Source organism: Podarcis tiliguerta (genome assembly GCF_965153285.1).
Source record: "Podarcis tiliguerta genome assembly, chromosome: 6".
NCBI classification, from domain to species: Eukaryota; Metazoa; Chordata; class Lepidosauria; order Squamata; family Lacertidae; genus Podarcis; species Podarcis tiliguerta.
Genome location: NC_139539.1, coordinates 85408716 through 85432300, shown reverse-complemented (window position 1 = coordinate 85432300; position 23585 = coordinate 85408716). Strand labels below are relative to the sequence as shown.

General features: G+C 44.0%; 1 protein-coding gene across 4 annotated transcripts in view; it reads left to right on the top strand.

Moving 5' to 3' along the window:
- HMCN1 (hemicentin 1) overlaps positions 1 to 23585 on the top strand; it is a 298745-nt gene that overhangs the window by 130264 nt on the left and 144896 nt on the right. For all 4 annotated transcript variants that reach the window (XR_014512480.1, XM_083445251.1, XM_083445252.1 and 1 more), the window contains 9 exons: positions 572 to 667; positions 1411 to 1605; positions 3011 to 3141; positions 6799 to 6946; positions 7830 to 7956; positions 12789 to 12943; positions 17848 to 18126; positions 20394 to 20675; positions 22182 to 22290. Coding sequence is in view for 3 of the 4 variants with exons in the window: in XM_083445251.1 (XP_083301377.1) it covers positions 572 to 667; positions 1411 to 1605; positions 3011 to 3141; positions 6799 to 6946; positions 7830 to 7956; positions 12789 to 12943; positions 17848 to 18126; positions 20394 to 20675; positions 22182 to 22290 (1522 nt within the window). In the remaining variant the exon portion in view is untranslated. The remainder of the gene's footprint in view (positions 1 to 571; positions 668 to 1410; positions 1606 to 3010; positions 3142 to 6798; positions 6947 to 7829; positions 7957 to 12788; positions 12944 to 17847; positions 18127 to 20393; positions 20676 to 22181; positions 22291 to 23585) is intronic.

Below are 23585 nucleotides of genomic sequence, written 5' to 3'. Positions count from 1 at the left end.
AGAAGCATGTGAGGAAAAAAATTGTATTTCATCTGAGTAGGATTCAACTTTTTAACATGAGATGAGACACTCAGGTATCTTGTTCAAGCTTTCAGAGAATGTGTGGTTTTTTTCCACTGAAAAGTTCTAGTGCACCCCTAGTCACCATGTGAAGTGAAATGAGGAATCAAATGTGTTACCCAGAGAATGAAACCTTCGTATTTTAAAAAGTGCTTTAAAAAATAGGAATGAAACCATGCAATTTGAATACAGTGGTACCTCGGTTTTTGAACATAATCCGTTCTGGAAGTCCGTTTGAGTTCTGAAACGTAGCTGACATTCAGGCCTCAGGATCTTGCAGTCAACGGAAGCCATGTTTCTTGTTCGACTTCTGAGGCATGTTCAAAAACCGAAGCATTTACTTCTGGGTTTACAGCGTTTGAAAACCGAAATGTTTGTCAACGGAGATGATTGAAAACCGAGGTGCTACTGTATCGTATTTCTGAGTTTTGAAACAGAATTTTGAGAAACTTACACATTTTGGGAAATCAAGCAACGCAATATTTAATTTCTGTTCCTTCCCTCACTTTAGAACCTCCTACTGTAGGTGTGCTTGATCCGCCGTACAACACTCCGCTGCAGGAAAGAGTAGCAAAGGAACGCATTGCCTTCCCATGTCCAGCCAAAGGTATGGAATGCAATGTTAACCATGCACCTAGAATCTCCTGCAATTGTTCTTGGAAACCTGAGGCATCTTCTCTGCCACATTGCCAGTAGCTACTACTGGTAGAGTGGAAGAAAAACCAGATAATTGTTTTAAAAGTTCACTGGGTGTGCTGATATACTTCAATAGGGGTGCATTGTGGGTCCCAACTAAAGAAGAATGACATCTTAAGTTGATAGAATATGCACAACTTGCAGACTTAACATATAGAATAAGAGAACAAGAAAACATACATTTTAACAAGATTGGGAAATGTTTATTGAATATATGGGAAATAATTGTGTACAGCTGAAAACGCTGGCAGCATTAAGATAAATTCAACAGTGTAAACAAGTTTTGATGGATGCAATAATGGAATACTGAATGGTATAGGTTTTTTTTGTAAAATATGCAGGGATTTATGATATGCAAAATGAACCATGGAAAGAGAAGAAGGGAAGTCATTGATATCTTAAGGATGTAAAAATGAGTATTTTAAATTGTAAAACAGAAATTTTAATTAAAATTATATACAATCTAAGTGCATTGTTAGACAATCTAGGAGTGCTTTGTTCCTGGGTTTGTCGTTGTCTCCATACAGGGCTTGTGTCAGTTAAATTACTGGCCTGTGTTTCATTGAAGACTCCCAAAAACCTTATTATTAGTATTTCCTTTTTTTAAGCGAAATTTCAGAAGCCACGTATAGCACACTCTGTCCTTCTCTGCAGGTACCCCAAAGCCTGTGATAAAATGGTTGCATAATAACAAGGAGCTAACTGGAAATGAACCTGGCATTTCAATCTTGGAAGATGGCACCCTGCTGGTTATTGATTCAGTCACACCATATGACAATGGAGAATACGTCTGTGTTGCGGTCAATGAAGCTGGAAGCACAGAAAAAACTTACAACCTGAAAGTTCATGGTAAACAAGCACCAAATATCTTTCTAATGCTATAGGGACGCGGGTGGCGCTGTGGTCTGAACCACTGAGCCTCTTAGGCTTGCCGATCGGAAGGTTGGCAGTTCGAATCCCCACGACGGGGTGAGCTCCCGTTGCTCTGTCCCAGCTCCTGCCAACCTAGCAGTTCAGAAGTACACCAGTGCAAGTAGATAAATAGGTACCACTGTGGCGGGAAGGTAAATGGCGTTTCTGTGTGCTCTGGTTTCTGCCACGGTGTCCCATTGCACCAGAAGCGGTTTAGTCCCACTGGCCACATGACCCAGAAAGCTGTCTGTGGACAAACGCCGGCTCCTGCAGCCTGAAAGCAAGATGAGCGCTGCACCCCATAGTCTCCTTTGGCTGGACTTAACCATCCAGGGGTCCTTTACCTTTACCTTTTTACCTAATGCTATATTTACAAATGTTGTTTATTTTATTCTTTCAATCGACTTCAAAATTGATTTTTTTTAAAAAAAAAACAAGGCTCTGCTTGCAAATTGACTAGGTTTTCGGTATTAGTTGAATAAATGTCAACCCCAGGGGTGGGGGCACACTTCACTGTGAGTGGAAGCTACATAATAAAAAAGAGAAGAATGCCCGCTTCGATCAGTGGAATTGGCACTGCTGCAGGTGCCACATAATACCCGTTGTTTGGTGTGGCAGCGTCTGCCCTTTGGAACTCTCTGCCTAGTGAGATCAGGCAGGCATCTTCACTGTAGCCTTCTCAGTTCCTGCTAAAAATGTTCCTGTTTAGACAAGCCTACCCAGATGCTTAAGGGACGTGGGTGGTGCCGTGGGTTAAACCACAGAGCCTAGGACTTGCTGATCAGAAGGTCGGCGGTTCGAATCCCCGTGACGGGGTGAGCTCCTGTTGCCCTGTCCCTGCTCCTGCCAACCTAGCAGTTCGAAAGCACACCAGTGCAAGTAGATAAATAGGTACTGCTCCGGCGGGAAGGTAAACGGTGTTTCCGTGCGCTGCTCTGGTTTGCCAGGAGCGGCTTAGTCATGCTGGCCACATGACCCGGAAGCTGTACTCCTGCTCCCTTGGCCAATAAAGCGAGATGAGCGCCGCAACCCCAGAGTCGGTCACGACTGGGCCTAATGGTCAGGGGTCCCTTTACCTTTACGCAGATACTTAGTAAGTTGAGGTAATTTTAATCTGTTTTAGTATTTTTACTCTTGTTTGCTTCGAAGCAGGGTTGTAAATCTTTCTTGATTTTGCAGTGTTATATTTTGTAAAAACCGCTTTGAGGGTGTGTTTTTGCAATTTAGCAGTTTATAAATTTTATGAAATGAATAAATAGTTAATAAAATAAAATGTTTTTAAAAGGCAAAACCAAGCACCCAAATGTTCACATAAGTATTTATTCAGCTTCTTTGATTGCAGTTCCACCTGAAATCAGAGATCAGGACAAGGTGACAAATTCATCTGTGACTATTAATCAGCCCATCAGTCTGTTTTGTGAGGTATCTGGCAACCCATTCCCCATCATCACTTGGTACAAAGCTGATGTTCAGGTATGTATAGGTGTGGTCGATTCTCCCCCGCCCTACAAGTAAAATAAATAAAACCCAACAAAGTTAATTCCTCTTCCCCAGTAAAAGCTTCCTGAAAGCTTTCAGGAAGAACTCTGTAATTTTTTTGCTAACTGCTCTTTGGTGATGGTTGTCTCCTTCGGATAGATTTGGACTGAGTGTTTCATATATTTAAGCAAATGGTAGGTTGCTGTGTGGCTTAATGATTACAATGGGCGTTCCATGTAATCCCTTGCAAAGAACTTTACTTTGGTGAAAACAGTCATTTGTTAATTAAGAAGTATAACTCTAGTGGCTCAGAGTGTTCCCTGAATTCTCCCCCCTGCTGCCCTGTCTTTTGCTCTACCTACCTATGCTCCTGCTGTTATTTCCATGCTGGCCCAATGTTCTCATTTACCTGGAAGCCTGAGACTAGGAGCCAGGTTGAGTAGTGGGTTTGTATGTAAATACGAATGCAAATTCAGCTCATCTGCATGTTTTATTCTGCAAGTTGAAGCTATAGCTCCTTACCCTTGGATTTGGATTTTTCTTTGGGTATAGAGTACCCATGCCCTTGCGTACAACTGACCATCAAGCAGCAAGCATCAGTTGTGGACAAATTTAAGTAGACTATAGGTATTCAAATCCATATATATATATTTGTCAGGTGACAAACAAGGTCATTAATTGACCCTGTGAGGATGTCTTAAGACAGATGTCATGGTGTTTAGGTGCAAGATGTTAGCAAGATGCCTGGCAATTGAGTATGTTGAGAATGTTGTAAAACAAATAATGTCCTACATCCAACTTTGCTCTTTCCTCATTACTGTGTCTTCATTGAGTTGCTGGTAAAATCCCACCATTACAATAGTAGAATGCATATTGAAGGCTTTTGGCTTCAGAAATCATATATTTTTATTGCGCTAGCCATAGGCCACGGCATACTTTTGGCTTCAGTGGACTATAGCTGTCTGTTTGAGCCTGGGGGTAGAACCTATAGCCCTTCTGGTGTTGTTATACTCCAATTCCCATCATCTCCAGCCAGCATAGCCATAGGGAAGAAGGCTAGTCTTCTTCTATGGCGATCACTCGTAGCCAAGTAAGATTGCTTTTCATGAACACAGTTTTAATAGTGAGTCCGTAAGTGACTGTGGAGGCCAATTCTGGATCCACACGTCCTTCCACAGTGGGGACATAGGTTTCTGGGTGGGAGTTGATCACGGTGAGGGTTTGCCAAGTGTGCCTTCCTCTTAGCACATTTCTCCCTTTTGTCCTGAGTTTGGGCATCTTCAAAGTCAATGACACCTTTGGTAAAAGCTGTTCTCCAACTGGAGTGCTCGCAGGCCAGTGTTTCCCAGTTGTCCATGTTTATACTACATTTTTTAAGATTTGCCTTGAGAGAGTCTTTGAACCTCTTTTGTTGACCACCAGCATTACGCTTTCCACTTTTAAGTTTGGAATAGAGTAGTTGCTTTGGAAGACGATAATCAGGCATCCACCCAACATGACCAGTCCAACGAAGTCGGTGTTGATGAATCATTGCTTCAACACTGGTGATCTTTGCTTCTTCCAGTACACTGGCATTAGTTTGCCTGTCTTTCCAAGTGATGTGTATGGTTTACCTCCACCTGTGTCCAGCTTTTATATTTGTAAATACAGTGGTGCCCCGCAAGATGAATGCCTCGCAAGACGGAAAACCTGCTAGACGAAAGGGTTTTCCGTTTTTCGATGCGCTTCACAGGACGAATTCCCCTATGGGCTTGCTTCGCAAGAGGAAAATGTCTTGCGAGTCTTGAGATTTTTTTTCGCTCCCCACCCCCTTTTTCTAAGCCGCTAAACCGCTAATAGCCCTTTAGCAGCTAATCCGCTAATCCCTTAAGGCTTTAATAGCCGCTAATAGCCACTAATAGCCGCTAAACCGCTAATAGCGCTAATCCGCTAAGCCGCTAATAGGGTTGCTTCGCAAGACGAAAAAACTGCTAGACGAAGAGACTCACAGAACGAATTAATTTCGTCTTGCGAGGCACCACTGTAAACTCAAATATACCCATCTAAGAGAAGGAAAGCTGTGATCCTAAATCTCCACTGCTTTGTGTGATATCTCAAGGAGAATGAAAGACTAAGGGGTAAAACTCAGCTGAAGTCCCTAGGATGGTTGGGTGGTACCTTGTACTCCTCCTTTTGGCAACCCGTGCAGCCAAGCTGGTTCCATATACATTGCTCTGCTTTCTTTTGGTCCACTCAGCCAAGAGAGTGAATCTTGTCATCTGGGCAGCCCAGGACCTCTGTACACACTGCTCAGGCTTGTGCCCCTGGGAGGTTCTTTTGGTGCTGCTAATGCAGTGGCTTGACTTCACCCCCAGAGGTGTACTCCATTGTCTCTCAAGACAGACAGGTGCTAACAAGTCAAATATTGCAAAAACACTAGTAAGTCTCCAGTGACATCCTTCCAAAGCAAAGCAAACCTGGATAAATTCCGTGACCCTGAAACTTTTCAATGTTTGGAGAAGTAAGTATTGAACAATATACCGTATTTTTCGCTCCATAAGGTGCACCTGACCATAAGGCGCACCTAGTTTTTAGAGGAGGAAAACAAGAGAGAAAAAATATTCGGAACGAAATAGTGGATGTATGATTTTTGTGGTTCATGCTGTGGCCACAGACATGTGATCTAATGGTGAATTTGGGGTGACCCAATGGAAAAATCCTGAGGATCCATGTGGACCCATGCTTTGTAACCACATTTTTGCACCATTGCAGCCCCAGGAAACAGTGGGTGGGTGATTTTTTTGGTGCAGGCTGTAGCCATGGACATGCTATGTGATCTGATGGTGAATTTGGAGTGACCCAATGTAAAAATCCTGAGGATCCATGGGCTTTTACTTCCCTGCTCTCTCTTCGAATTCCACCAATCAGCTGTTTCCTTTCAACACTTGCCTCCCTCTTGTTTGCCCTAGTGTCTTAGCTAGAGCAGTTTTTTGCTCCTCCTTTTCTTCTAATTTCTCTCCTTAATGCTTTAGTCTTCCTGTTTCCCCCCTTTGCAAATTTGCTGTCTTTATCTCCCCCCTTCCAGGCAGCCTCCTTTATCTCTAGCGGCCCTTATCTCTCTCCCTGATCGGCAAACGATCAGCGGCTTTGTTTCAACACCCCCTTCCCGCTTTCAAAAACAAAAAGCATGATCTGCTTTTTGCCCCTGGGCAATTCAGCTCCAGGGACCACGCATTCGCTCCATAAGATGCACAGACATTTCCCTATTTTTTAGGAAGAAAAACGTGCGTCTTATGGAGCAAAAAATATGGTAAATTAGTTATTCACTTGTGCTCATGATGTGATGGGCTGCAAGAGTGGAAGGGTTATTATAGCTCTGGGCTGTAGTGATTTTTCCAGTCCTGCTGCCTGCATCCTTGCACTAGTAGAAAACTAGTTAAGGAAACAACTGTCTCTTCAGATTTGGAAGATCATAGTGATAATTCATTGACATCTGTAAAATTATTTAGCCTCTGCCATGACTCCTAATTGCAGATCATGCTTTATATCTTTCAGGAATACTGTTAAAGTATGACTGGCCTAATTAGGCCCAGGAAATGGTGTGGGTGAGTTAGATTATTCAGATGCTATATCTGGCAGGTGTTGAATTAGTTGCTCTTGGATTGTTTTCAGGTGGTGGAGAGCAGCACTCTGCAGATTTTGAACAATGGGAAGCTGTTGAAACTTCTTAAAGCTGCAACTGATGATGCTGGACTGTATTCATGTAAAGCCACCAACATAGCAGGAAGCTCAGAGAAATTCTTCAGTGTAGATGTGCGAGGTTGGTATTGTTAAAGATAGTAATCTTGAAAATGTAGCCTTTAGTATTTCAAGTATACCTGACGTTTAATATAAGCCTAAGTTATAGAGCAGTGGTGGGGCACCTAATGCCAACTCAGGTTTTCTTGCCTCTTTTTATAATAGCATCTAAGTGCTCTGCAGCCCTTACTAATTTTGTTTGTTTGTTTATACTTTTCAAGTTTATACATTTCCCTGATTTTACAGTCATTTCAAAACTTGACTTCCTTCCCCCTCTTTCTGCGGTTCCTTAAATTTGTTTTTAATATCTTCTTTCCATATCCAAATTAACTTAATTTGCTCCTTTATTCATCTTCTTTAAATATATACTGCAGATTGTTACAGTAATCCTGCCAATGTTTTGATCTATTTGCAATTTATCTGTAAAGATTCGATGAACCATTTCCATTCTTTTTTAAAACTTAAGTTATCTTGATTTCTTATTCTTCCTGTAAGTTTCACCATTTCTGCATATTCCGTAAGTTTTTGTATCCATTCTTCCTTTGCTGGGACTTCTGCTTCTTTCCATTTTTGGGCAAGTCATATTCTTGCCGCTGTAGTAGCATACATGAATAAATTTCTATACATTTTAGGTAGTTCTCTCCCTATAATTCCCAAAAGAACAGCTTCTGGCTTTTTGGGTTGCTTTTTTTTTTTTTTACAAAGGTTATTTAAAACATCCTTTTCATTTCATTATATATCATTTCCCAGTAAGCTTTAACCTTGGCCCTTACTAATTATGGTTGCTGCTTCTTTTGATGTGATCCAGCCCCATCTATAAGAGTCAGGGAGCATGATACATTTTGCTTAACCACTCTCCTCCTCCTGTTTGACTAGTGATTCTCATTGTTTCCTTTCCCACCAAGTCCCACCCACCATAAGAGGTGCTGACACATCTAGCGAAATTTCCGTCGTCCTCAACCACGATGCCACCTTGGAATGCAGAGTCAGTGGTACCCCTCTCCCCATCATCCAGTGGTTCAAAGATGGAAAGTAAGTGCCCGTTCTTACATTGATGCAAAGATAGTCAAGAGAGATGAGGAACTGTTGTCTTCCTGTTGATATATCGGTAAAAGTAAACGTAAACATAAAGGACCCCTGGAAGGTTAATAATAATAATAAATAACTTTTTATTTATGCCCAGCCCTTCCCCGTTCAGAAAACCGGGCTCAGGATGGCTAACACACTTAATTGATGCTACAAAAAAACAGCATAAAATACAGTATAAAACGTGAATAACAATAAAATCAAAACTCAATTTCGGGGGGAAATCCATCCAATAAACATTAGATGATCACCAGGGCTAGCTGGCTAAATTAGTCCTATTTGGGCCAGCGAGGAGACCAGGGGAGAATTAGCTGTGGGACCCCAGAGCGGGTAATCTTCATAAAAAGGGGAGGGGGGGAAAGGAAGGGGAATAAAAGATCAGGCTAAGTTCAAATTGAAAGCCGGAATAGTTCTGTCTTACAGGCCCTGTGGAAGGAAATTAAATCCTGCAGGGCCCTGGTCTCATGGGACAGAGCATTCCACCAGGTCGGAGCCATCACTGAGAAGGCCCTGGCCCTGGTGGAGGATAATCCAACTTCCTGGTTAAGTCCATTCAAAGGCGACTATGGGGTTGCGGCGCCCATCTCACCGAGGGAGCTGGTGTTTGTCCATAGACAGCTTTCTGGCTCATGTGGCCAGCAGGATTAAACTGCTTCTGGTCAACGGGACACCGTGACAGAAACCAGAGTGCACGGAAATGCCGTTTACCTTCCCACCACAGTGGTACCTACTTTATCTGCTTGCACTGGTGTGCTTTTGGACCGGTAGGTTGGCAGGATCTGGAACAGAGCAATGGGAGCTCACCCTGTCGTGGGGATTTGAACTGCTGACCTTCTGATCGGCAAGCCCAAGAGGCTTAGTGGTCTAGACCACAGCGCCACCCAAATGGCTGTACACAGCTACAGTTGGGCTGCACATCAGTCCTCTTTTTCCATTCTTTGCTGGAACTCATTGAAACTCAGTTCTGGCACCTCTCAGGTGGGCACCATTGCCATTCCAACAGAACAAGGGAGGCATTCGTGGTGAGTTTCAGCACCTCTTTTTTCCTAGAAAAAACCCAGCACTGGTTCTTTTTAATACAGCTGTTTTGTGCAAGAGCCGTTCTGTGCAAAAGAGCTCCCATAAAATAAACGAAGAAACAAAAAATGTGAACGTGGCTGGGAAAAAGCAGGCAGAATCCTTTCCTTTGGGCTGATGGAAGCAAAACGAAGTAGGGAGTGTGGTGACAGATTGCAGCACATGAAAAGCAAAACAAAGATACAACCTACACACCATGTGCTTCAGTGTGTTCACAGTCGAGTAACATGCAGATTTATATTGGAATTTCTTCTTTTATGGGATTGCTTGGGAAAAACTAAATTTAGCGGGGGGAGGTGGTGCAGGTTGCCACTTGGATGAAAGGGATTTTCCCCCCTAGGAAAAAGTAGAGACATAATCACCTTTAAATTCACATAAAGTGCGGTTTGGGCAAGCCCAGATAAAAGTTAAAGCTGCTCATCTGCCCAGTTCAGTAAGTGTGCATGCACACAAAAGCTCATACCAATAACAAACTTATTTGGTCTCTAAGGTGCTAGTAAAGGGTAAAGGGACCCCTGACCGTTAGGTCCAGTCATGGCCGACTCTGGGGTTGCGGCGCTCATCTCACTTTACTGGCCGAGGGAGCTGGCGTACAGCTTCCGGGTCATGTGGCCAGCAGGACTAAGCTGCTTCTGACAAACCGCTGGAGCGGTACCTATTTATCTAATTGCACTTTGATGTGCTTTCAAACTGCTAGGTTGGCAGGAACAGGGACCGAGCAACGGGAGCTCACCCCGCCGCGGGGATTCAAACCCCCAACCTTTGATCGGCAAGCCCAAGAGTCTCTGTGGTTTAACCCACAGTGCCACCCGCGTCCCCCTCTAAGGTGCTACTGGAAGGATTTTTTTTTATTTTGTAGCAAAAGGTTATTCATCCTCCCCCAAAATGTAATCACAAAGCCCAGGGAAGCTCCTCTTCTACCTGACATCTATTGATTTGGCATTATTTTCAACCATTCAGCTTTAGTAAATGAACGCCACAAAGGCTTTTAGGAATGTTAAAACCTGTTGAAGTCAGGTACTAGACCATACCTTCTTGTGACGTTTGTAGTCCCAGGGTGAAACAAGGCTTTGTGTGAACCTAAACAGCAGACTCTTGTGGCTTTAAGATCAATCTGCATATGTCATTTTCATATCTTTTCAAAAAGCAGCCACATGAACAGCGGTGTATTGGAAACTTGTGAATGGAAGCCTTAATGAAATGAATGTGAGTGACCCCAGGAGACATTTCCAGTGGATCAAGCCTATTATTTCATTTGTTCGGCAGAATATAGCAGAAGGTGAAATGTTTTTACAGATGCGCAGAGTTACATTCCAGCACAGTATACTGTAGAGTTGAGATTTTGAGCCTCTGAACTACACATCTTCCAGGAAAAGCCCATTAAGGGGATTGAACTTGGCAGTACAAATGTTAGTTGGACAACAAAAATGAGTATATAAATATTCTTGGACAAATAGCACTAGCATTTCGTAATGCAGGCCAGCGGCCAAAGTGGATATTCTAATGGCAACTGCAACTTGGAAATCTGTACAGTGTAGAACATTGCCGGTAGCTGTTACCTGATCTTTGGGTTATCAATACCTGATCTTTGGGTATTTTGGCACCACTTTGGGCTGATTTGCACACAGGTTCAGATGGTTAAGATTGTGGAAGGGAAACATTTGGCCCTCCAGATGTTGTCAAACCACAACGCCCATCAGCTTTGACTATTGGCCATGCCGGCTGGAGTGGATGGGAAATGTCGTTCAGGAACATCGGGGGGGGGGGTGTCAAAGATTTCCCCATTATAAATCTAATCCAACCCCCTGCAATGCAGGAAATTCATCTAAAGCATCCATGGCAGATGGCCATCCAATCTCTGCTTCAAACCCCCCAAGGAAGGAGATCCCAAGTTAAGAAGTTTAATAATTGAATAAATGCTGTCAGACTGTGGCTTCGAATTGTTTGGGCACATCTACATAACAAATAAAGGGACGCGGGTGGTGCTGTGGGTTAAACCACAGAACCTAGGACTTGCCGATCGGAAGGTCGGTAGTTCGAAACCCCGCGATGGGGTGAACTCCTGTTGCTCGGTCCCTGCTCTTGCCAACCTAGCAGTGCAAGTAGATAAATAGGTACCGCTCCAGCAGGAAGGTAAACGGCGTTTCCGTGTGCTGCTCTGGTTCGCCAGAAGCGGCTTACTCATGCTAGCCGCATGACCCAGAAGCTGTACGCTGGCTCCCTCGGCCAATAAAGCGAGATGAGCGCCGCAACCCCAGAGTCGGTCACGACTGGACCTAATGGTCAGGGGTCCCTTTACCTTTACATAACAAATGTAAACTATTATGAGCCAGGTTTAAATGTTGGAACAATGTGATTTTGTTCAATGAAGCCCTAGGGGTGACTGCTTGGTGATGCCTAGCTTCCTGCTTAGAACTGCAGCTTCCACAGTTCCTTGGTTTGTTGGCGCTGTGACAATTCAGTAGATTTTCACATTGATTTGAATTTTGTAATGCAGACGCACCATTTATTTTTATTTTTTTATTAAGAATTTTCTTGTTTTACAGAAGTAAGTGTAATGCCTCGTATTTTTTTCCCCTCCATGCAACATTTTTACAAATCCGTTTCATTTGTTGAGGCATTAGGGGGAGAAGAAAAAAGAAAGAAAAAAGAAAGGGGGGTGGAGAGAGGGAAGATGGAAGGGGGTGGGGTCAGGTGGCGGTGTTTCTATTATGTTTAATGTATGTAGAGTTTGGTGTCAGCGTTGCTTGCGTTGTTCACTTGTGTTCCTTTGGTGGTGAGAGAGGTTGGGGTTGGCCTAGGGTGTGATTGTTTGCTTGTGATTGGCTGTGGTGATCTTTGTTTTCGTGTGTGAGTGAGGTGGGTGGGTGTTTTGGATCAGGTTAGCCATATTGATTTGTATGCTGTTGGTGGATTATTGTCCTTGTCCTGTTGCAGACGCACCATTTATGTGCAGCAGTTTGACCTTGTAGGGTTATGGCTGGACATACACAAGGAACTCAGATTTGTGCAGATTTCAGTAGGAACTGTGGCTTGATCCATATCTCCCGGACTAAAATACAGACATTGAACTTAGATATTCACTAGCTTTCATATTTCCTAAAATGTTCTGGTGCAGTCCTCTTCTCCGTAAACATATCAAACTGAATTTAGAAATGTGCATTTGGAATGAAAATGCCTAACCTCCCCACAAACTTGGTGCAACCAAAGGGGAATTAGTGCTCAATAAAAAGGTCATCTGGAAGTGACATTGTAGTATATCTTAATAGGTATATCATTTAAATTTTGATATTATGCCAATAAAGGCTGAATGAATGAATGAATGACGGTGTTGCTTGGCAATTTCCTCTTTCCCTTGCATCTCCCCTGAATAATCTGATTTAGAAGATGTGGGGAGCTTTCAGAACAGCAATGGAGGTGGTAGTGGAGGAATGAAGGGGGAGGGGGAACTGCTAAATATTTCCATGATCCCCATTTCATTGGCGGGAGACTCATTTTGCCATCAGTTTGGGGACACCAGCTGGACACACCCGTTTGGTTACAATAACCCAATGCTGATGAGTTGAAGGAGTGGTGTATTACACATAGAGAAATCCTAGGCATGTTTATGCAGAAATAAGTTCCAAGTTATTCATTGTGGCTTGTGTGCACCCACAGTATCACAGAAGTGGTGGTGCTTTTTTGTTTTTGTTTTCCTCCAGGCCCCTCTTCTTAGGGGATCCTAATATTGAGGTTTTGGATGAAGGCCAGATCCTGCACATTAAGAGTGCTCGGAGAATAGACAAAGGGCGCTATCAGTGCAGTGCAGCCAATTCTGCTGGCAAACAGTTTAAGGAACTCAAACTCACAATCCACGGTAAGTAACTTACATATGCATGATTTTAGCAAATCTTTTCTGTTTGTTTTGGTAAGGAAAACAGTGGAAGCTCTTGATAATCCTGGCTAACACACACACACACACACACACACACACACACACACACACACACACACACACCTCTCAGTGCAAATGCATTTTAGTTTATACCATTTATTCCCAGGCACATAGTGCAATATCCCAACTGCAACAGAGACAATTAACAAATTTAAAGTTTTCTTACTCGTTGCACCCAAGATTCCCAAAAAAACCCCTGCCCCCTCTCCAGCTTTTGAACCAGCAGAAACCCCTTATTCTTTATTGGGTATTTGCTCTGAGATGCTTCATAGGAAGTCTTTCATAAATGAAATAATCAAACATATGTTGTTAAAAGTGCCTGAAGACTGCCAGATTGGTAAGGTGATTCTTTTTGCCGAACCAGTTTATCTCGGAAGGAGTTGATGAGGGATCTTTGTCAGGAAAGCCTGACCTCACTTCTTAGTTAATTCCAGCATAAGTAGAGAATTTGCAGACATTCTCCAGGGCATAGATTGTGAGCAGAACCGAAGGAAGGAAGGAAAGCTGGCAGAAAAAACATAGCAGAGATTTATGTGGGGGTTGCAATTATTGTCTAGCCCTGACAGAAGCCAGGCAGAACAACTTGAATCTCATGTAATAATTGAGACAGGAAACTTGTGATAGACTGCCAGAATGCTTTAAGAGGAGGTCATTAGCGATCTTGCACATCAAGGCTTCATCGGAGTGGAGAGAGAACAAAAACAGGAGACCGAAAGGGGGGGGGGGAGTGAATAATCTGTGTGCGGTGTGGGGGCAGTCTGTGCAATGCAAACTGACCACATGTTCTGGGCCTTCAAAGTAAAACAGGGTAGAGAATGTAGGTTTGGATGGGACAGTATATCCAATTACCTTTCCTAGACTCTTTGACCCCAACTGCAGACAGTCGTTCAGAGGGTGGGTGTGAGACCTAGACAAGAAATGATAATAATATTTAATCAGTTGTTTACTTGTCTGCCTTCTAAGAGGATAGTAAGTGAAAAAGAGATGCAATCTGAAATCACCTCTTCCACTGGATTTGTTTCATTTCTGTTTAAATTGAAGGGACGTTTTTAGACTAACAAAACCCTCCTCTCCTTGGCTCTGTAGTTGCTCCCACGTCTTCTGGGTACATGTAAAATGTCTGCCTACATGTTTCAATCTGAGGGTATGTTTTTGATGCAATAATCCAGCTCCCAAGGGACTGAGCACAAAAGGATAAACATTGACAGAGGCTTTTTACGTGGTCTCAAACCAACGTGGCAGTGATGACAAAACCAGCTAACAGATACATGCTAAGGGAGTCCTCTAAGCTGCCTTTAGCTTTTTAACTCTTATCTTATGCCACGAGTTACAGTGAACAGGTTTTTAAAAACATATTTTGAAAAGGTTATGGTCCTAATGCTGTTGTTCAGTCTATGGGCAGTCAAGACTTGGTATTCATGTTGTAGCCCAGGCATAGGCAAACTCGGCCCTCCAGGTGTTTTGGGACTACAACTTCCATCATCATCCCTAGCTAACAGGACCAGTGGTCAGGGATGATGGGATATGGGGCTGGTTCTACTAGAGGTTACTGCCCACACACTTCTGCTGCGCATCCTGCTTGTGTGGTGACACCTCGGTAAAACCACTTCTTACTGGTTGTAGCAGAGTTTTCCCCGGAGGCAGAGGACACAGGAGTCATATTCAAATTCACAGTCAAGAGCTTCTATATTGCTTGACTGGTTGCACAAGCATTGCTGTTACTGATATATAGAGTGGTGCCCCGCAAGACAAATACCTCGGAAGACGAAAAACTCGCAAGACGAAAGAGTTTTCCGTTTTCTGAGTTGCTTCGCAAGACGGATTTCCCTATGGGCTTGCTTCGCAAGACGAAACGTCTTGCGCCTTTTTTTTTAAAACCGCCAATGCATTCCTATGGGAAACCATCAATACACATTGGTGCTTCGCAAGACGAAAAAACTCGTAGAACGAAAAAACTCGCAGAATGAATTAATTTCGTCTTGCGGGGCACCACTGTACAAGCTATTTACATTCTTTATCTCTCCAGCATGGTATAATCTCAGTCCAGTAATTAACAATCCTGACACAGCAAAACTCTCAGTATCAGCAGCACACGTTGTCTTACTTCCAAACTTGTTGTCAGCTTACGTGTGTGTGCTTTCATCGTGCAGAAATTGCAGCCTGCAACTTCCTCCCTTTATTTGCACCTCCAGCTGACACCAATCAAGCCTAGAGTGCCACACCTGCACACTAAAGAAAATTCAGGAACTTTTATCTCTTTCTTAAAGAATGTTTTCCTAACAGGTTCACATTAAAATGCAAACTGAGCCAAATTCCTCCCATATCTCTGGATCTGGCGCAGTGCAGGGTTCCTCTTTGCATAGAAACTAAATCAGTCCTGTCTGTGTTGATCAAAGAGGGTTCAAAGAGACCCCAGGACAGCCTTTCTCAACCTGTGGGTCCCCAGATGTTGTTGAACTACAACTCCCATCACCCCTAGCTAGCAAGGCCAGAGCTCAGGGATGATGGGAGTTGTAATCCAACAACATCTGGGGACCCACAGGTCGAGAACCTCTGCCCCAGTATCTCCTTAGGTGCAGATATGTCATGGCTAAAATGGCCGCTGTTTCTTTAATGCGAATAAAGCTGGGTCAGCATGACTCAGCAGCCTGCAGCAGGTTGTATATATAAAGTGAGAAATGTTAGTTTGTGCTGAGGCTGGTGTTTGGGTTGGTTGGTGCTGGTGTGTATTCTTATTCAGTTGTGTTTTGCACAAGGACTTTTAAGAATAGAACTCTGCAAGGATATTCTCATGGACTCTTTTTGTGCCGACAAGGAGACTGAGGAGATAAAGGGAGGGCAGAACCCTTTCCTTTTTTTTTCTTCTTTTTTTTCTTTTTACAAACACTGACAAGATACTGGCATCAAAATGATGGACAGGTCAGATGAGCCCATTTTGTAACAGGTGGGAAAATGTTTGCCTGAAGAGATGTTAGACGGGAGGTCACCCGTCAGTCATGCAACACCCCTGCTCCAGCAGTGTTTGTTTTATTAGGCCTTTTGCATCTTTAAAGTGCCATTTTGAATGATATCTTGGAACCTGGGGTGCTGGCAGGTTGCAATCAACCGACTTGTTTGGCAGCACAGGGCTTACATTGGCAGGCAAACATTACCTCCACCAGCAGTCAAGTTACTCACTGAGGGTTTGGCTTGTGTGCGCAGTGGATGTCGCTCGCAGTGTCTCGCAGGAGCATCTGCAAATGATTAGTTTACATACATTGTTTTTGGCTAGGAATCCACATAAGCTGTTGCCTCCAGAGGACGGGGAATTATTCTGGGTTTCAAGGAATGCTGAAACCAGCGCAGTGTTGAAGTGTTACTTGTGGTTCTCAAAATATGAGTCGGGTCTCCTGAGGGAAGGCAGAAAGGGTGTCTAGGGTGAAACTTAAGGCTCTCCTTAGCCAATCTGAGCCCCATATTATTTTGCTTTTTTGATGTGCTGAGCTGACTTGACAATGGCTGGCTGAGTGTCAGTGAAGCAATCCGTTCATTTTATTATTGATTTACATGGATGTTTTTTCTTCAACTCCGGAACCCCCCTCTGTTTGAATTAGGCTGCTGGATCCACATGGTTCAGGAAGCTCCCTTTCCACCATTCTTTTACCCCGGCCGAAATAAAATGGAACGGTGCCTGTATGCCCAGGAAGGCATCTGTTGTGTTTGGGCAGGTGGCTTTACCAGGATAATGTGCAAGAATCCCTGTCCTGAATGTGCATGCAGTCTCTCTATAATATATGGGATATGTTTTCTCCTTTTGTTTTTCTCTCACACACCCAAACATGGATCAAAGGGCCTTTGGGAAGGAATCTTGTAGGATATGACAGACATGAAAAAGGTAAAGGGACCCCTGACCATTAGGTCCAGTCGTGACCGACTCTGGGGTTGTGGCGCTCAACTCGCTTTATTGGCTGAGGGAGCTGGCGTACAGCTTCTGGGTCATGTGGCCAGCATGAGTAAGCCACTTCTGGCGAACCAGAGCAGCACACGGAAACACCGTTTACCTTCCTGCCAGAGCAGTACTTATTTTTCTACTTACACTTTGACGTGCTTTCGAACTGCTAGGTTGGCAGGAGCAGGGACTGAGCAACGGGAACTCACCCCGTTGTGGGGATTCAAACCGCCGACCTTCTGATCAGCAAGTCCTCAGCTCTGTGGTTTAACCCACAGTGCCACCCGTGTACCCTATGACAGACATTAGCGCTATGCAATTCAGGGAAACGTTCAACGTGGGTTTGAAAGCAAATTCAAAGTTGTTATACAGGTTGCTATCTAAACATCAAAGGCACCCCTATTTATTGACTGTGAGATGCTTCAAGTACTTTGCAATAGTGGATTATATTTTGTAATAGTTAACAGTTTATATATTTTGAAGTGTATGCCATGCTTTAGTCTAAACTTTGTTTCAACACTTAACACAATGAGCAAATAAGAGTGTTCACAAACAGTGCATATCTGAGTTTATATTTTGAAGACGGTTCCAATTAGATTTTTCTTGTCTCTTGCTAGTTTATCCCATTAGGAGCCTGTTTAACCAACAAAAACTATTGTGGTAAATCTGTTCCCAGATGCTGCTGCTACAGATGGCTGGTGGAGGAAACTGCATCACCATGTTTTTTGTTTTGTTTTGCTGTTGTGGGGTGTGGTGGGGAAAACAATTTGTCCACTGAAAGCCCTTTACAAACCAAGTAATAATTAATCTCTGGCTTCCTTTGTGTTCTAAGACTCTTGCTCTTCTTTGCATCTTGATTTTTACTGTTTTTCTCCTCCTTTTCCTTCCCGGAAAACAGTCCCACCTGCAATCAAAGGCGGAAACATTACCACTGAAGTGTCAACGTTGCTGAACAGTGTGCTAAAGCTGGAATGTGAGACAAGGGGAATCCCAGCCCCTACCATAACGTGGTATAAAGATGGACACCCTATTGCGTCTAGCCCAGAAGCTCTTTACCTGGACAGGGGGCAATTCCTTCAGATTCCTCGTGCGCAAGTTTCTGACTCTGCAAAGTACAGCTGCCAGGCAACCAACGTAGCTGGGACTGCTGAAAAAATATTCCTAGTGGATGTCTATGGTAGGAAGGAGACGAGAAAGAACACACTTATTTGTTCAGCGCGCAGTCTGAAAACTGGAATTTGATCTGTCCAGCCGATCTGGGCCTCCCCTTGCCTCTTCTTGGCTTGTTATTGACTGCTCTTAGACTCAGGTTTTCAGTTGGTTGAGGGTCGAGCCAAATTGATATAGAAAGCTTTAGAGGATGACAGACTTATTTTAAGCATAATATGGGTGATAAGGAGAGGTGGGGGAGATGGACCCTGCCTTATTCCCTGCCTGCATATCCCGTCTGAAACTTCTCCTCCTCGGTCAGTTTTCTCCCGGTGCAGATTACTTTTAGTCTCAAAGAACACCAGTGGGCTCCATCTCCTACCTCCTCTCCCATGTTGTGCTTTAGATGCATCCCCTTTTTATAAAGGCAGACCCATAGAGGATAAGGATATCAGTGGCTGCTAGTCATCACGATGGCTTAATATTAATTAATTAATTAATTATACCCCGCCCTCCTGGCTGGGTTTCCCCAGCCACTCTGGGCGGCTCCCAACAGAATATTAAAAACACGATAAAGCATCAAACATTAAATACTTTACTAAACAGGCTTGCCTTCAGATGTCTTCTAAAAGTCAGAGAGTTGTTTATTTCCTTGACATCGGATGGGAGGGCATTCCACGGGGTGGGCGCCACTGCCGAGAAGGCCCTCTACCCGGTTCTCTGAAACCTTACTTCTTGCAGTGAGGGAACCGCCAGAAGGTCCTCAGAATTGGACCTCAATGTCTGGGCTGAATGATGGGGGTGGAGATGCTCCTTCAGGTATACAGGTATATATTGCCTCTGGTATCACAAAAGCAGTAGGTATCAGTTGCTGGGGAACACAAGTGGTGCTGTCCAGAGGTTCTGTTTATGGGGTTCTCAAACCCGTCTGGTTGACCACCATGAGGGTGGGATGGTGTTTGAGCAGATAGGCCTCTGGTCCGACCCAGCGGGGCTCTTAATGAGTTCTTATGTTTTAATTTGGCGCCAACCCAGTTCTTACACATTATGGGTCCACCACAATGTTGAGACTGCCCATCAACAATCACTACCCCCAGGGAATCACTACTCAGGGAAAAGTCACAAGTCAAGAAGCAGCTCAGAGTGATTCAGCTGTTGAGCTTTCTCACTGGAAATTACTTATTTTGCTTGTCATGAGGAAATCCAGCAACATATGACAGCTTTGAATTTAAAAAATGGCTTTCCCTACAAAAAGCCAGTTTAACCAATAGGTGTCCTCACTTACCGTATTTTTCGCTCCATAAGGCACACCTGACCATAAGACGCACCTAGTTTTTAGAGGAGGAAACCAAGAAACAGTGGATGTATGTTTTTTGTGGTTCATGCTGTGGCCACAGACATGATATGTGATTTGACGGTGAGTTTGGGGTAGCCCAATGCAAAAATCCTGAGAATCCATGTGGATCCGTGCTTTGTAACCACGTTTTTGCGCCATTGCCACAAAACAATGGATGTGTGTGTTCTTTTGTGCAGGCTGTAGCTATGGACATGCTATGTGATCTGATGGTGAATTTGGGTGACCCAATGCAAAAATCTTGAGGATCCATGGGCTTTTACCTCCCCCCTCCCAGGCAGCCTCCTTTATCTCCAGAGTCCCTTATCTCCCTCCCGATCCCTTGCCAATCAGCTGCTCAGCGGCTTTGTTTCAACACCCCCTTCCCTCCTGTTTGCCTTAGTATCTTTTCCTTAGCTGGAACAGTTTTTTGCTCCTCCTTTTCTTCTAATTTCTCTCTTCATTGTTTTAATCTTCCTGTCTCCGCTCCTTGCAAGTTTGCTGCCTTTACCACCCTCCTCCCAGGCAGCCTCCTTTATTTCTAGAGTCCCTTATCTCCCCTCCCGATTGCTTGCTGATCAGCTGCTCAGTGGCTTAGTTTCAACACCCCCTTCCCTCTTTCTAAAAAAACCAAAACACAATCTGCTTTTTGCTCCTGGGCAATTCTGCTCCAGGGACCCTGCATTCGCTCCATAAGACTCACAGACATTTCCCCTTACTTTTTAGCAGGAAAAAAGTGTGTCTTATGGAGCGAAAAATACAACGCTTTGTGGCATTAACCAGCCTGAAAATACCTCTTGTTAACCATGGTTTTGCCATACAAGATAATTCCTTGGAGGTTGAGTTACCTGGGATGGAACCAAACCAATTGATTTAATAGTGGCTTGGATTTTTGAGTGGTCACAGAAAATAATGGCTTGGATTTTTGAGTGGTCCCCTCTTTCCTCTCCATTTCCTTCCAGTTCCTCCAGTTATTGAGGGCGACTCTGAAGCAATCCAGAACAAGCAGGTGGTTTCTGGCAGTTCCCTGGTCCTGGAGTGCAATGCTGCTGGCAACCCACCGCCTCTGCTGACTTGGCTGAAGGATGGGGTTCCCGTGAAAGCCAGCGACAACCTGCACATTGTGTCTGGTGGAAGGAAACTGGAAATCATGAATGCTGGAGAGGCTGATGATGGCCAGTATGTCTGTGTGGCTACCAGCATCGCAGGAGAGAAGGAAATCAAATATGATGTGGAAATCCTAGGTGTGTAAAAACAGAATTTAAGCTTTTTATTTAACCTTCACTGTCAACCAGGTATTTCCACAAGTTTCACTTACGTCAACCTTTCCCAACCTGCTGTTTTCCAGCTGTTGGTGTCCAGCTCCCGTCAGCCTCAGCTAGTGCAGCAAATGGTCAGGGATAATGAGAGTTGTGATCCAAAACATCTGGATGGCACCAGAATAGGACTGTTTTTTTCTTTATGTGATTTATTATTATTACTATTATTTATTACTTATATCCCGCCCATCTGGCCGGGCCTCCCCAGCCACTCTGGCGGCTCCCAATGGAATATTAAAAACACAATAAAACTTCCCTGAACAGGGCTGCCTTCAGATGTCATCTAGAAGTCGGATAGTTGTTTATCTTGACATCTGATGGGAGTGCGTTCCACAGGGCAGGCGCCACTACTGAGATGGCCCTCTACCTGGTTCCCTTGTAACCTCACTTCTTGCAGTGAGGGTACCACCAGGAGGCCCTCGGAACTGGATCTCAGTGTCCGGGCTGAACGATGGAGGTGGAGACACTTCTTCAGGTATACTGGGCCGAGGTTGTTTAGGGCTTTCAAGGTCAAACCAACACTTTGAATTGTGCTTGGAAACGTACTGGGAGCCAATATAGGTCTTTCAGGACGGGTGTTATATAGTCTCTAGGGATGCGGGTGGTGCTGTGGTCTAAACCACTGAGCCTCCTGAGCTTGCCGATCAGAAGGTTGACGGTTCGAATCCGCACAATGAGGTGAGCTCCTGTTGCTCTGTCCCAGCTCCTGCCAACCTAGCAGTTCGAAAGCACATCAGTGCAAGTAGATAAATAGGTACCGCTGTGGCAGGAAGGCAAATGGGGTTTTTGTGCGCCCTGGTTTCCGTCACGGTGTCCCATTCTGCCAGAAGCAGTTTAGTCCTGCTGGCCACATGACCCGGAAAGTTGTCTGTGGACAAATGCTGGCTCCCTCGGCCTGAAAGCAAGATGAGCACCATAACCCCATAGTCGCCTTTGACTGGACTTAACCATCCAGGGGTCCTTTACCTTTACCTTTACCTATATAGGCTCTATATTAAACTTGTAATGGACTGTTCCTCTCCATTTTTGTGACATATGGATTTTGTTGTTGATGGGGAACAATAGACAGTACTGGGAGATTTAGCAACTTCTCATTAACATGTTTCTTTAAACCAAACCTTCATTTAACAATGGTTTCGTTGTCTAAAGTTCAGTGGCATATTTCATTACAACATTATGCACCACTTGCAGGGTTTGGGGTTGGTGGACTGATGCTGCTTGGAAATTTGTGCTGATTTTTATGCTTCTGTGCTAGCAGTTCAACCTGGAAATAAACTGCTGCAAAAAGTATAAGCTCTAAACCATCTCTTGTCCAATGAAATTTTGAATCGTCCAAGAAAGGACGGACCATGAAATAGTACTTTAAACCATTTGCTTTTTAAAATTTTGACAGTACTTTTATTTGTGCCTTTGGGTTTGCTGTTTTTCCAGTGCCACCAAGTATGGAAGGAGAGAGTGAATCTACAGATTATATTGTGATTCTCCACAGCTCCCTGGAGCTGGACTGTTCGGTAACAGGAACGCCTCCGCCAACAATCACGTAAGAAGCTATTGTTCAATGCAAAAAGAGAGACAGATGAACAGAAAAAGAAATCCATGACTTGTGTCAGATTTTGGTTGGAAGAGCAAAGAAAAGGAAGTAGTTTAGCAAAGGTTTACGAAGTTCTAGAAAAGGAAGTAGTAGACCTTTATTACCATGGTATAGTTGCTGTCTTCCTTTGGTGGAAGTATAATTTTCTGATGCATTATTACTCATTTTGCACACAACTGGGCTGGCTAAGATAAATCCATCCATCTATAATTTCAGGAGTCAAGTCTGCCTTCGACTCCTAAAACCTCAGATTATCCAGGATGCCATGTTTTCTGTAGTTGCTCTGTTGTTTCTTTTGCCTGCCAGGACATTTCCCTAGCTTTTGTGAAGCTGGAGAATATCTTGGGCACCTCTGCTTTTTAAAAAGTTTGCTCTTTCATTCCTGGTTTCCAACCCCCATCATTTTTTTCATGGCCTAAAAAGCAAACAGCTGAAAGAGAGATTAGGGTTAACATGCAGAAAGAAAACAAAACAAAGCCTTATTGTTGTTGTTGTTTAGTCGTTTAGTCGTGTCTGACTCTTCGTGACCCCATGGACCAGAGCACGCCAGGCACTTCTGTCTTCCACTGCCTCCCGCAGTTTGGTCAAACTCATGCTGGTAGCTTCGAGAACATATCCAACCATCTCATCTTCTGTCGCCCCTTCTCCTTGTGCCCTCCATCTTTCCCAACATCAGGGTCTTTTCCAGGGAGTCTTCTCTTCTCATGAGGTGGCCAAAGTCTTGGAGCCTCAGCTTCAGGATCTGTCCTTCCAGTGAGCACTCAGGGCTGATTTCCTTGAATGAATAGGCTTGATCTTCTTACAGTCCATGGGACTCTCAAGAGTCTCCTCCAGCACCATAATTCATAAGCATCAATTCTTCGGCAATCAGCCTTCTTTATGGTCCAGCTCTCACTTCCATACATCACTACTGGGAAAACCATAGCTTTTACTATACGGACCTTTGTTGGCAAGGTGATGTCTCTGGATTATTTGCTAATCCAAAGCATTGTTTTGTCTATAACCATGAGGCAGAGGTCTGTGGAGTCTTTGGTCAGGTGCCAATTACTTATGGAATGTTTCAGGGACCATTGGGAATGGCTCTTTGGGCACGAATGTCATAGAATCATAGAATGGTAGAGTTGGGAGAGATCACAAGGATCAGCTAGTCCAACCCTCTGCAATGCAGGAATCTTTGTGCCCAGGGTAGTACTGGAATCCACAACCCTGTGATTAAGAGTCTTATGTTCTACCGATGTGGTTCA